The 13,978-nt window shown below is 37.1% G+C and overlaps 2 protein-coding genes across 15 annotated transcripts; one reads left to right on the top strand and one right to left on the bottom strand.

The window, feature by feature from the left end:
• Positions 1–2,883: 2,883 nt before the first annotated feature.
• LOC103441148 (casein kinase 1-like protein HD16) lies at positions 2,884–9,272 on the top strand. Of its 13 annotated transcripts, none has more exons than XR_011583654.1 (20): positions 2,884–3,547; positions 4,021–4,131; positions 4,247–4,320; positions 4,424–4,493; positions 4,583–4,638; positions 4,768–4,839; positions 4,928–5,022; positions 5,120–5,183; positions 5,296–5,425; positions 5,510–5,728; positions 5,831–5,973; positions 6,068–6,242; positions 6,418–6,508; positions 6,629–6,786; positions 6,892–7,080; positions 7,174–7,374; positions 8,024–8,119; positions 8,202–8,271; positions 8,360–8,450; positions 9,131–9,272. XR_011583654.1 is itself a non-coding variant. In XM_008379847.4 (16 exons), the coding sequence occupies exons 1-16, from the start codon at positions 3,203–3,205 to the stop codon at positions 7,231–7,233; spliced, it is 2,052 nt and encodes a 683-aa protein (XP_008378069.3). In that variant the 5' UTR covers positions 2,884–3,202; the 3' UTR covers positions 7,234–7,618. The 13 variants fall into 13 exon arrangements, 1 of the variants encoding a protein (XP_008378069.3); XR_011583656.1 differs by having other exon boundaries at positions 9,025–9,272; XR_011583657.1 differs by having other exon boundaries at positions 8,974–9,272.
• A 1,572-nt stretch (positions 9,273–10,844) lies between these two features.
• LOC103410728 (protein SAWADEE HOMEODOMAIN HOMOLOG 1-like) lies at positions 10,845–13,640 on the bottom strand. Of its 2 annotated transcripts, XM_029106942.2 has the most exons (7): positions 13,452–13,640; positions 13,299–13,344; positions 12,702–12,765; positions 11,943–11,994; positions 11,611–11,740; positions 11,394–11,512; positions 10,845–11,304 (listed from the first exon to the last, which is right to left on the bottom strand). In XM_029106942.2, the coding sequence occupies exons 1-7, from the start codon at positions 13,514–13,516 to the stop codon at positions 11,289–11,291; spliced, it is 492 nt and encodes a 163-aa protein (XP_028962775.2). In that variant the 5' UTR covers positions 13,517–13,640; the 3' UTR covers positions 10,845–11,288. The 2 variants fall into 2 exon arrangements, 1 of the variants encoding a protein (XP_028962775.2); XR_011583639.1 differs by lacking the exons at positions 10,845–11,304; positions 11,394–11,512; positions 11,611–11,740; positions 11,943–11,994 and adding an exon at positions 13,082–13,178 and having other exon boundaries at positions 12,339–12,765; positions 13,452–13,593.
• Between the last annotated feature and the right edge of the window lie 338 nt (positions 13,641–13,978).

Below are 13,978 nucleotides of genomic sequence, written 5' to 3'. Positions count from 1 at the left end.
AAGGGCGAAGGCCCATATGCCCAAAAGAGCTAGGCCCTCTATTATCACTAACCAGGTGATCAAAAGTACGTCCAGTACTACAAAAAATTATTCGGCAGCCTGCCGCTATTATCACCAACCAGGTGATCAAAAGTACGTCCAGTACTCCAAAATTATTCGGCAACATGCTGCTATTATCACCAACCAGGTGATCAAAAGTACGTCCAGTACTACAAAAATTATTCTGCAGCCTGCCACTATTATCACTAACCAGGTAATCAAAAGAATGTCCAGTACTCTAAAATTATACATGAGCATCACTCATGTCAATCATACATAAACATTCATGAGTATCACTCATGCCAATCATACATAAACATTCATGACCATCATTCATGTCAACATTCATGAGCATCACTCATGTCAACATTTATGAGCATCACTCATGTCAATATCCATGAGCATCACTCATGTTAATCAACATAAACATTCATGAGCATCACTCATGTCAATCAACTTCGAAAGCTTCATTTACAGAGCTCCAGTTTCGAAGGCTTTAATTTTGAAAGCTTCATTACAGAGCTCCAGCTTCAAAGCTTCACTTGCAAAGCTTCACCTACAAAGCTTCAGTGCAGGGTATACAAATACCGCATCCGAACAACCACCACTTCGACCCATACATGGATTCAATTTGAAGTCTCCAGCCAACAGACTCTATTGACTGAAGACTTGGGGAACTACATTATGTACCATATATTGGGCCTTAACTAGGCCTCATGAAAAATACTTGGGGGACTTAGCCCATTATTTATGTATTAAGGAGCGAGCCCTTTATTCTATAAAAGGGACTCCCTCACTTTCATTAGAGAGCACCCATTATTCATGTACTGAGGAACGAGCCCTTATTTTATAAAAGGGACTCCCTCACCTTCATTAGAAAGCATCACCGCCAGCTGAGCAGCCGCATTGCCGCGAGCATCACTTCTGATCCATTATTCATGTACTGAAGAGCGAGCCCTTATTTTATAAAAGGGACTCCCTCACCTTCATTAGAGAGCATCGCCGCCAACTGAGCAACCGCCTCGCCGCGAGCATCATTCCTAACCTATTATTCATGTACTGAGGAGCAAACCCTTATTTATAAAAGGGACTACCTCACCTTCATTAAAGAGCATCGCCGCCAGCTAAACAACCGCCTCGCCGCGAACATCACTCCTAACCCATCACTTATGTATTGAGGAACGAGCCCTTATTCTATAAAAGGGACTCCCTCACCATCATTAGATAGCATCGCCGCCTACTGAGCAACCACCTCGCCGTGAGCATCACTCCTAACCCATCACTTATATATTGAGGAGCGAGCCCTTATTCTATAAAAGGGACTCCCTCACCTTCATTAGAGAACATCGCCGCCAGCTGAGCAACCGCCTCGCCGCGAGCACCAACTCTAGCCCATCATTTTTGTAATGAGGAGCGAGCCCTTATTCTATAAAAGGGACCCCCTCACCTTCAACGCCACAAGCCGAGCCAACCAAGGCAACATAAGCCACAAACCGAGTAGCCTCGCAACATGTGCTACTTCTAGTTGAGCATCACTTCAGATTGAGCACCGCCTCATATCGAGCATCAGTTCAAGACAACATCTATTTACTTCGGCCCACACATAGACTGAATTTCAAGTCTCCAGCCAAAAGACTCTCTTGACTGAAGACTTGATAAAATTTTCTGTACTATAGATGATTTTATAAATATTATATAATTTTTTTATATAATATTCTAAATATTATGTGCTATTTTATCTATACTACACATTAATAAAATTTTCTTTGACAATCAAAACAAAGTGAAAATAGATTTTTGTCTTTTATCACAACCAAAAAGTTAAGAACAGTAACGTAATTTTATAAAGCAAAATTTTGGTGTTTTTTGTTTAAACCTCAACTACAGATGATTTTATAACTTTAATTTAAAAAAAATAAATAAATAAAAAGACATACCTTTCTCACTTTCTCCCACTTTCACGTTTTCTCTCACTCTCTTTCTCTCCTTCAAATTAACAAAAATAAAAATTTCACATGAACTTTATGTGTGAGCATATACTAGTATATTTAATCATAAACGATTTGGTTCGGATAACCTACGTGCTGTAAAAATAAAAATTGCATATAATTGATATTTTTGGTTTGGTTTGTCATATAAATTGAAATGCGAAATAAAAAAACCAAACCAACTCAAATGATTTTGTTTAGTTGATTTTCAGATTTTTGATTTGTTCGTCCAACCTTGACTTTCCAAAGAAAACTAAAAATAATTAACTAAATGATCAAAAACTAAATTTTGTTTGCGGAACTGATAAAATCAAATGATTGATATATAAGCCTTATATTATAATCTCAATTTAAAAAAAAAAAAAAAAAATTGGTCAGATTGGCAGATCATAAGAACATTCAATTTTTGCCCGTTACCCCTTCTTGAAAGTGGAGCACGTGAGCCCTTTGCAATTCGTTAGAATATTTCTTTTTTTTACATCGATATTTTTATATCATGTGTAAAAGCAGTTCGGTTAAACCATATAATAGACAGTATAATTTGTTATTGAATTCATTATTAACTAAATTAAAACTTAAACCTAATGAACACCACCAGACAATTAGCTAAATGAATACATCAGACCATAATAATGGCAATTCATGAGAAATTTTATATTCGTAAATTGTAATGGTCCCTACATTTGCAGTGAGGAAACACTACCTTAAAATCATCAATTAATAACAAAAATATAAAATGAAAATACATTCCAATTTCTTGTCCCAAAAAAAAAAAAAAGTTAGTTGATCACCATTTTTAATTTCAAAATCTCAACTAATTAAATATTATATGAAAAAAACAAAAACAAAAAAATATAGAAATCAAATTTACGAATTTACATCTCCATCTGTTCATAGCTTCTGTCTCTTTCTCTCCGCTCTGAAAAAAATCTAGATTCCCTTCTTCTCCTTCCTCCTGCGTTTCCATTTGATTTCCCTCCACAGATCTCCAAAATTCTCTCTCTCCCAAACCCTAATTTTCTCTCTCTACACACTCTCTATTTCCCTCTTTCTCTCTGTCCGTCTAAGCAATCCACACTGATCGATTTCTTCCGCCGATGGTTCTAAAAGCTTCATGAATCTTCCCGATAAGGCGCGCTTCTCGCTCTTCATGGACCACCGCCACCGCCCTTACCATGCCTGAGCTGCGACCACGGAGAAACCGGGCGCCCGATAACCCTGACCCGAACCGAAACCCGCACCCGATCATCAAGACCCCGCCCCGGAAGGCGACTGTACGGACTCGGCAGAACAAGAAGAATAATAATAATCAGAAGAAGAAACAGATTAATAATCAGAAGGAAAAGAAGGTAGCTGGTGCCGGCAAGCGTAGGAGGGCCGAGGGTGGTCCGGTGATTGAAAAGAGGTCGTTTAAGGAGGAGGCTGGTGAGAGAGCCATGGACGAGTACGATAGCGGCGGCCGCAGTGGCGATAAGGGTCCCGGAGCTGACGATGAGGGCGCAGCTCCTATTCCCGAGAAGGTCACTCTTTTTGTTCACTGCCTGCATTCCATTTCACTTTATTTAAAAAAAAATTATATCTAAATATTATTCTTTGATTTTTTTTTCAATTTTTTTTTTGTTGGGTTTTTGTTTGGATCATGTGTGGGCTGAGGGAAGGAGAAAAAGAGAGACTTTTTGTGTATTTTGTTTGTTCCATTCAAAGTCTCAGTCTTTATTTCCACGTTTAAGTCGTATAAGCTATTAACTTTGAGGAAGGTCTTGAAAGTCTCGCATTCGCTGTTCTTATTTCGAGTGGGATGGGGGGGAATGTGGTATTTGTATATCTGTTTTTCATTTACTTAAGTGGGCAATGAACTCTTTGTGAGTGGGGAAGTGGCAGCAAAATGCAGTTTGCTTCGTAATAGTATGTGCTTCAGCTGGGAAATATTTGATTAGCATTTCATTGTATTCTTTTTGACAATTTTGTTCGTTCCCGGATTTATTGACAACAGGTCCAGGTTGGTGGTTCCCCGGTATACAAAATAGAGAAGAAATTGGGGAAAGGAGGCTTTGGTCAAGTATATGTTGGTCGACGCATGGGGGCCGGCCCTGGAGCTGTTGAGGTGTGCAGTCATCTTTTTTATGTCCCCTTGTGGCGTAACATCATTGAATAATCTGTTTTCTGGAAAGAAAACAAGTGTTATGTCGGGTTTGTATTAACATATCTGTTTCATCTAGGTTGCTTTGAAATTTGAGCATAGAAGTAGCAAAGGATGTAATTATGGTCCACCTCATGAATGGCAGATTTACAAGTAAGAGGCTCCCTTTTCTCTTGTAATATGTTTGATGGATAGATATCACTTTCTCACCCTCACTGTCTTGTATTGTGACCCACTTAATCGTATGTCTATCCAGTGCACTTGGCGGTAGTCATGGGGTGCCAAGGGTTCATTATAAGGGTCGGCAAGCTGACTACTATATCATGGTATGAGTTGTTTGCTTAAATTTCATTTTAGGTGTAGTTCCTAATTAGCGTAGTTTCAGAATTATAAATCAACCCTACTCGGTATACAGGTGATGGATATGCTTGGGCCTAGTTTGTGGGATGTCTGGAATAACAGCTCGCACACGTAAGTTCTTCCTGTCTTTATAATGAAAATGTCAACCCTGTTAAAAAGATTTTCATTTTTCACCTTACTGTTTGCTTGCAACACTTAACACTGTCTGCCTATCTGACACTCCTACCTTTTAAATTTCAGGATGTCAATTGAAATGGTTGCATGTATTGCCATTGAGGGAATATCCATATTGGAGAAGATGCACTCTAGAGGGTGATATTTTATTTCAGAATTTCTTTCAATATAGTTATAGATTGCAATGTACCTGGCTTCATAATCTCTGTGATGATGTTGATGACAGTTATGTACATGGGGATGTAAAACCTGAGAACTTTTTGCTTGGCCCCCCTGGAACTGCTGAGGAGAAGAAGCTGTTTCTTGTTGACCTTGGACTAGGTAAGTCATTGTTATAGAATCTCCTTACAGCTGAAATCACTTGTCAAGTTAATTTACCTAATGCGTTGTCATCTCATTGCCTGTTTTTACGTGACAGCCACCAGGTGGCGAGATTCGACTGGTCTGCATGTCGACTATGATCAACGTCCAGATGTTTTCAGGTGAAATAAACATTGATTAATTATTTGACTGTAAATATGACGATCTTTGCAAGTAATCCAAAAACACAAAGAGATTTTACTTATTGGTATACTGATCATTAATGTGCTGCAGGGGAACGGTGCGGTATGCTAGTGTGCATGCTCATCTTGGTAGAACTGGTAGCAGGAGAGATGACTTGGAATCTCTAGCTTACACCCTGATATTTCTTCTTCGTGGTCGGTTGCCATGGCAAGGATATCAGGTTGATAATTTCAAAATTTGTGTATGCTTATGCTTGTATCTGATTATGTATGCCATTCTAACACAAATACACTATATTTTTTAGGGGGAAAATAAAGGATTTCTTGTCTGCAAGAAAAAGATGGCCACTTCCCCAGAAACTTTGTGTTGCCTCTGCCCTCAGCCATTCCGACAATTTGTTGAGTATGTGGTGAATTTGAAGTTTGACGAAGAACCAAACTATGCAAAGTATATATCCCTTTTTGATGGAATTGTTGGCCCAAACCCAGATGTCAGGCCAATAAATACTGATGGTGCTCAGAAGGTATTTTGAATGTTCTTGCATCTATGCAGACTATGTTTTATGGATGTTAGTTATAGATCTTCATTTGGAGTTCAGCTAACTTATACTTCTTGCATTGGAAAGCTTATATGCCAAGTTGGACAAAAGAGAGCAAGATTGACCATGGAGGAAGAGGATGATGAGCAACCAAATAAGAAGATTCGTATGGGGATGCCTGCAACCCAATGGATTAGTGTATACAATGCTCGTAGGCCTATGAAGCAAAGGTATATCCTTAGAATTTGTATATCCTTAGAATTCTTACACTGGAATTTATAAATTCAAATTTGACCTATAAGTTTATGTTTTCATTTGTTGTAGATATCACTATAATGTTGCAGATGTGAGGCTCCCCCAGCACATTGAGAAAGGAAATGAAGATGGGTTATTTATTAGCAGTGTGGCTTCCTGTTCAAATCTTTGGGCTCTTATTATGGATGCTGGCACTGGCTTCAGTGCCCAAGTTTATGAACTCTCTCCATATTTTCTGCATAAGGTTAGTGATCCGTCATATCAAGAATGGTTGTCTTATGACGTTGAAACTCAGCTTGCAACAAGCATTGTTGTTTATATCAGTGGATTTTTTTCTCTTTTAGATTACGGTACATAGACGATTATGACTATTTCTTGTTTAAATGAACACATCATCATAATATTTCTCTGTTTTAAAGGAATGGATTATGGAGCAGTGGGACAAGAATTACTATATTAGTGCGATAGCAGGAGCAAACAATGGAAGCTCTTTAGTTGTAATGTCTAAAGGTTAGTCTAAGCATCTGTGGTTCTGTAGAGCTACCTTGTCAATCTAATTGTGCATCTGTGGTTCTGTAGAGCTGCATTGCAAGTCTAAATGTCTAACTGGTCCTCTATTGCTTTATACAGGGACCCAATACTTACAGCAGTCCTATAAAGTCAGCGAGTCATTTCCTTTCAAGTGGATTAATAAGAAATGGAGGGAAGGATTTCATGTTACAGCAATGGCAACTGCTGGGAGTAGATGGGCTATTGTTATGTCCCGCGGTGCTGGATTTTCTGAACAGGTTTTATTTGGATTACCAAATATCCTATCTATTGATATGCACGTTGGTGTGGAGAAAATATAGCTGATAATTGTATTTTGCCTCCCTTGAAATGAGCTATTTTAGGTTGTGGAACTAGATTTTCTCTATCCAAGTGAAGGCATTCATCGAAGGTGGGATAATGGTTACCGCATCACGTCAACTGCAGCAACTTGGGATCAGGCAGCTTTTGTCCTTAGTGTTCCAAGGAGAAAACCGGCAGATGAAACTCAAGAGACGCTTCGGACTTCTGCTTTTCCTAGTACACATGTTAAGGTGGAATATTTGATTACTCATTTTCTTCGTGCTTGCCTTTCCCTTTTTATTCTTCTTTCTGAAAGCTCAAGTTTCTCTATGGCAACTGTGCAGGAGAAATGGGGAAAGAACCTTTATATTGCATCAATTTGCTACGGTAGAACTGTCTCATGAACATGCAAGTAGATGCTGCTGATGGAATTCTGATAATTCACCTCTATGAGCCGGAAGCCAGCTTTTACCATGTAGTGCCTGTTCAGAATGAAAAGATCCTCTCACGGGAAATTGATTGGTCTTGGCATTTTGGGAGTTGATGTACGCTTAACTCTTCTTTATTGCCACCATAACATAGCATCTGTTACAAGTACATGTGCACTGTCTTCAATCTTTTGACCTTATTATATATCTCACTGGGAAGTTGTTTATTCGCTCCCATAGTGCAAAAGTTTGTATATTGCCGAGCAATAATTCCTTGGGTTGAAGGAATGTGCACAAGTCATGTTTTGATTATCGATAGAATATGGGAACGTACATCTATGACTAGCTGTGATTTTGGACATTCTTATCCCTTCAGTTTGTGCTTAGTTTTTATTTTATTTTATTTTTTTTATTATTTTATTATTTTATTATTTTTTTTATTTTTTTTATTTTTTTATTTTATTTTGAAGGGGTGAGCTTCTTTGTGGACTTTAAGATGAGATGTCCCAATTTGACCATTAAACAGAAAGCAGTTGTATACTTCAGAGTATCAGTGTGTAATGGTTACGTGGTCATCTTATTTATTTTTTAGTTAATCTCGATCACTTTCCAAATGCTTGTGTCCTTTTATTTATAACTGCTGATTATGTATTCTGACCTTTTCTTAATCTGTACATTACACATAGGAGTTGCGCTCTATGACCATGCTAGATTTCCAGTGAATAAATGAGTATTACAGGTTAAATAGTTGATAATTTTGGTCAAGGTCTTTGAAGCAGAACTGCTGTAGGGGAGGTTATATTGCACCAGTGTATAAATAAGATCTATGATGCCGAGAAAGATGGAGCCTTCTTGCCCATTGGTAAGTTGTATGTCCGAAGGAAATTTTGTGCAAATCTCTCTCTTGCAGTTTATATTGTAATTTTCTGTGTCTGATTTTGTAGCTAAAAGATCTCATTATCGATTGGCATTCATCATCTGTTGCACATCACTCGTATTTCTGTGTGTACTCAAGTTAGTAAGGTTTCTCTTCCTGTCCCTTTCATTTTCCTTCTTTAATTGTTTTAGATGATGTAAACTGTTCTCTTCGTGTTTCTAATAGATTTAAGTTGAGCTGCATGCGGGACTTGGTGGCTCTTGCATATCCATCCGTGATGCTGCTATTGGTGGAAGTGCGAGTTTTCAAACACAAGGTAAGCCATCTTTCTTTAAATAACTTCCCAACACCCAACCCTCGCCCTGCCCCGGTAACTATTGTTAAACGCTAATTGCATACTGCTTTTTGTCTTGTGTGACTGCATCATTTTGCTGCAGTTCGGTCTAGTTGCATATATGAGCTTGTAAGTCGGTTACTGGTACAGCTTGGGAAACTTAATAATAGTAGGTGCTAGAAGGAACGTAGTTAAACGTAACAGGCAGATTAAGAGCCAGAAAAATGAGTGTTGCACCATGACTGCGTTTGCTTATGCCAAAAAACATTGGTCCTTTTTTAGGGAAATAAAGAGGTAAAGAATGAAGAGCCTTGGCTTTGTTCGGAAGCTGTAATGGGTAGTTTTAGTCATTGAGTTTAGTGGTACGCAAACTCTAAAAACATGCTTTCAACAATGCATCTCGTGTTTAGACCATAAAAACAATGAATCTTGTTGATAAATCATGTATGTTATTATTTCCAATGTGCATGCGAATCTATAAGAAAAATGTGCTTCACCCATACAGAATACAGATACAGCCTTCCTTTCAACTCCAAGCATTTGGTTTCCTTTTCAGATGCAGATTTAAAGTGATCTTAGCCATGGCATTGCGGTGCTGATTTTTCTGGTTTTAACTGATCGATCATACTAATTTCCGCCATGTCATGATTTCGCCTTTTCAGATGATATATCCATGCTGAACTTGAGGCATCTAGGTTGAATTTACCACTGTCAAAGTGAAGAATTGCAGTATTTGATGTCATCTTTTTAAATATATGAATTTTCAAAGTTCTAAAAGCCGTCATAAAACCTATTTTTGCAGCATATACCGTCTCATAAGCTTTTTACATTCCATGCATGACACTGCCTTGATGGCTTTGTTGCTAGAAATCCTTTCTATGTACGCTTATTTTTGCTTTCCCCGAATGAAAATTCAATAATAAATGATAGGGTAAATTGCGGTTTAACCACCTGAACTATTACCCCAATCGAAATTGATCTTTGAATTTTATTTTATTTTTGGTAAATTAACTTCTAAACTATTTAAAATCAGTCAATTAACCCCTTGCTATTAAATTTCGTCCACCATTTCGTCAAATGCAAGAGAAAATTAGTCATTTCATTATCAATTCTTAATTGTCAATGGTAACCACCAATAAAATTGTAACACACGAACATAAAATAATGTGTAAAATATATAGCATAATAACGGATCAAATCATATTGTCATTACACATTATTTTGTATTCATGTCATAATTTTATAGGGAAATTAATGAAAATGATTTTAAAACTTTAAGTTTTAACGATAAGGACAAAATAAAAAGTAAAGTTAATAGTATCAAGTTTGACTTTTTAGTGTAAAAATGTAATTTTTCGTTAAAGTAAACAATATTGCAGGTTTTTGTTAAAACTCCCTAAATTTATTGATGGTTATGGTTGACAAGCAAAAATTCATGATGGAAAACTAGTTTGCCCTTGAATTTGACGAAATAGTGGATAAAATTCTATCGACAAAAAGTTAATTGTCTAGTTTCAAATAGTTTAGGAAATTAATTTACCAAAAAAATAATCTAGGAGGTCAATTTCAACTGGATTAATAATTCAAGGGATCAAATGGCAATTTACCCTAAAAGATAAGACCACTTCCATGCAAAAGCATTTTACGAACTGCGAGACATGCAATGATCGTCTTCTATACCTGTGATCATACATGTAGAACCCTAGTCTATACTGTGTAGACTCGCACACGTACCAACAAATGGGTTCCGATTAGGGATGGGCAATGGTTATGCGGGCGGGTAATCGCAGTTAATTTACCCATAACCGTTTATGCTCATACCCGTATAACCGTTTACCCGTTGGGTAATTGCATAAACGGTTATACCCATACCCATAACCGTTTATAAACGGTTAACCATACTCATAACCGCATACTTATTTAACCGTAACCGTTTAATACTCGTTTACCCATTTATTCTTTTTAACCCGTTTATCTTTTTTTTTACTATTACCCTTTTTTCACTCGTCTACATGTTTTTTAACAACTTGAAAATTAAAAAAAAAATTCATTTTTTTTTTTTGACAATTAAACACCATTATAAGTACATTCATTATACATTTCCATATTTTAATTTTTTAAGTCCTTATACCATTCCAATAATTGAAATAATAGTTTACAGACGATATTTTTAACTGTTACCAATGAAGGTAAATATAATATTTGCTAAGTATTATTGGGTTACAAAAATTGTTTAGAAGACATTTCTATCAAAACATTTATGTCAATTTCACGGTTATCCGAGCAAGGAATTTAAATTAATTTAGCCAATTCCTTGATGATGAGAATCATAATTCCTGTAGTAGTGTTATTGAGAGAATGACCGATGAATTTCTTGCTAATTTATTAGGTGCTAAGTATTATTGGATCGAGAACATGATTTGTGTTAGTTTTACATATATAAAATAAATGGGTAAACGGTTACCCGTTTATAACCGTAGTTAATATCCATAACCGCCCATTTAAATTTCACGGGTAAACGGTTATACCCATAACCATTTATTTATCTAAACGGTTACCCATAATCGTAACTGTTTAATTTAAATGGACGGGTAACCGTAGTTACCCATAGCCAATGGGTATTTGCCCATCTCTAGTTCCGATGATCCAAATCCACAAGCGGCATAGATTGTCGTATATCGACAATCCAGGATGCCTTGTCTCTCTTGCCCTCACACAGCTCGAGTACAAAAAAGGTAGACAAAACTGAGCCGGCGTTGAGTGAATCAACTTGAGAAAACGCATGCAGCATCTAAAGTTTTGGGCGACGACACAATCTCCTCAAACGGACTCATTCCTGGAGGACATTAAACATCATCAGATCAACGGTTAAGTAGCTCGAGACTGAATCGAAAAAGGGAAATAAAAAGGATTAGCAATACTCGCCTCGCAGTTGTCGGGATTATACCGGATTGTGAAGACACCGGCGGCCCCTTATATCGTGCATTTTCCTTTGGATATCTGTAAATATGGGAATCGTAGTAGATTGCTTCATCTCTCCTCTCCTAGTCATTAACGAAACGACTAAAATGTAAGAGGCTACCAACTTGAAAGATCTAACGGTTAATTTACACCAAAATATATGCTACAACTTTGGAATTACCAGGATGCAGAGGACATGATCTCCAACCTTCAATGTACGACATTCTGAATGCTCCAGTGGCACGGAGCGCTCCCGCACTGCTTTTTTCACATTAACCCACTCATCCTCTTCGGCTCCGAATCCGACAAATCTGATACGAACTTCCTTTAATAAATGACAAAGGTCACTTAATGAACTTATGTATGGCTAGGTCTGGTTTTTGTACGCTGTTTTCCAAATCCAAGTGGTCTCCAACTCTCCGGTTAGACTTATACGTACTCAAAGTTCAGACCAACGTGTCGATCAGCAGTATATTCACGGATAGAGCAATAAGTTATGATTTAAATACTTACAGTTTCGCCCGTTCTAAGGAATCTGTGAGCAAGGAACTTTTCAACATCATACCTGCAAAGCAATATAAGAGATTCGGGGAGAGAGAGGAGAAGGGCTGATAGGATTGGAGGAAAAAGATAGAAAGCGTCTCATGGTCTCAAAACATGTAGAGGTTCACGGTCAGTTAAAGCGTACAGATATAGCATAACGAACCAGAGATGAAAATTGAGTGAAAGAATAAAGTTTGGAGAGCTATTTTACACTTGAAGAATGACTTTCAAGGTGAAGCCTGGACCTCAACTCAGTTGAAGAAAAAGCTTTTTCCATAAGAATTACAATCAAGGCAATCAGAACATAAATTCAACGGCGCACACAGTTGAAGATTGTTGCTATCAAAATATATAGGAAAAATCAAGCATTGAAACTATATTTTAGTTTTCATTATACTTTCAAACTCTGTCCTATCTCTTGGCTTAACAATGAGGTGGCTGAATAGACATCGATCGAGGCATTAAACTTGTATTATTCACAGGTTAGTCAGGTGTACATGAGGATCTATTTCCTTACATCCTTCACCAAATGCCTCGTATCAATCTTTTCATGATTTGTAACAAACGCCCAGTTTGCTAAGCTCACCAAATTAGGCCCAAGGTTTTGCCACAAAAAAAATGCTAATAACCAACAAGATAGCAATAATGACAAACTGATGCATCCAACAAGAACACACGTAAAGGGACCGAGAAATTCAATGACAAAGTCATCCTTGTTTGTATACTAACCATGCCCCATCTTTTGATGACCTTGCCTCAAATTCCAACTCTGATACATCTGGGATCTTTTCTTCTGCTTTCAACGGAAATTTGCAAAATTTTAGGTAAAATGATTTACGAATGATATTATGTGATACAGAAACAGTTCAAATAACTTGTTATAATGACATTTAGTGGCTAGCGTATAACAGAAAGAAAAAATCTCTAAACAACTACGAACACAGTTGAAAGCTTCGATTATCTCGGTTGGTCTGTCATTCACTATTTTTCTATTTTTGGGTACAATAGTTTAACACACAATAATCTGATTTAACCAGTTTTTAAAAGCCTTAGAAGCTTGTATAGTACTATATCCTAGACATAAAGCAACAAGTACTTGTGAGAAGCACCTTTAGGTATTTCAGAACTTTTGTGTGCGTTATTCGAAGGGTAATTTCTGCATATGTTTGGTGACTCTTTCACCCTATTCTCGAACCAGCTTTGCAACTAGGACCATTCCAACAGAGAAGCGCTTTAGACACGATTAATCAATGCCGCCTTATGGTAAAAACAACGGTAACAAGTGCAATCAAATGAAAAGCAGAAAAAGAGATAGAAAGTGTTAACCTCAGTCCATTTTACAATAGGTTTCCCAGCACGAGCTGCAGAGCGACTGCACAGGCCTAAAACACCAAAGCAGGAGTTAGAGTCCGAAAGGATCATTCGGAAAGGGATTCAATCAAATACGATACGAAAGTCTAAGCATGAAATGAAACTCACTTAAAACTTTTTGCAGTACTTTGACAGAACTCTCGTTCCAGCACTTGCTCTCCCAATTCCCTCATCACTTTATCTATTGTTTCTGTCTGTTCGCAATTGCGGGAGCGAAAAACCAAAGTAAGTTCATCAGATATTCCCAAATTGCGAATTCAAGTAATCCTAAACAGACGCTAATGCAATGCTAATCACATTAAGCAAGCAGTAATCTCAAAAGAACACCTCAGAAGCTTTGGCTAATGATGAGATATATATATATATATATATATATATATATATATATTAAAAGTTAATAATTTAAAAAAATAAAATTTTTCATCATTTATATAAAAACACACATTGTGTAACATTTGTATTTCGATCACAATGAAAAATGTTTTTAACAGGCCCAACTCAATCGTCGGCCCAGAAAAGGGTGTTATGACCCTTGTCCATATCATAGGTCTCGTATTTTCGGGCTCTTTTTATTTTTTTAATAAACGATATTTTCTACATTATGAGATGAAAAGTGTGCTAAATCTGGTTCAAAT

Source organism: Malus domestica, chromosome 08 (genome assembly GCF_042453785.1).
Source record: "Malus domestica chromosome 08, GDT2T_hap1".
In the NCBI taxonomy this organism is placed as follows: Eukaryota; Viridiplantae; Streptophyta; class Magnoliopsida; order Rosales; family Rosaceae; genus Malus; species Malus domestica.
Note: the sequence above shows the minus strand (reverse complement) of the source record. Positions and strands in the feature narration are given on the sequence as shown.

Bases quoted from the DNA above. Each gene is read 5' to 3' on its own strand.
- LOC103441148 (XM_008379847.4), top strand. From the start codon at position 3,203: ATGCCTGAGCTGCGACCACGGAGAAACCGGGCGCCCGATAACCCTGAC. The intron at 4,639-4,767 runs GTAAGTTCTTCC...TTTAAATTTCAG, and splicing joins TGGAATAACAGCTCGCACAC to GATGTCAATTGAAATGGTTG. The intron at 6,509-6,628 runs GTTAGTCTAAGC...TGCTTTATACAG, and splicing joins TTTAGTTGTAATGTCTAAAG to GGACCCAATACTTACAGCAG.
- LOC103410728 (XM_029106942.2), bottom strand. From the start codon at position 13,516: ATGAGGGAATTGGGAGAGCAAGTGCTGGAACGAGAGTTCTGTCAAAGT. The intron at 13,345-13,451 runs GTGAGTTTCATT...AGGCCTGTGCAG, and splicing joins AGTACTGCAAAAAGTTTTAA to TCGCTCTGCAGCTCGTGCTG. The intron at 11,741-11,942 runs GTAAGTATTTAA...AGTTCGTATCAG, and splicing joins TCCTTAGAACGGGCGAAACT to ATTTGTCGGATTCGGAGCCG.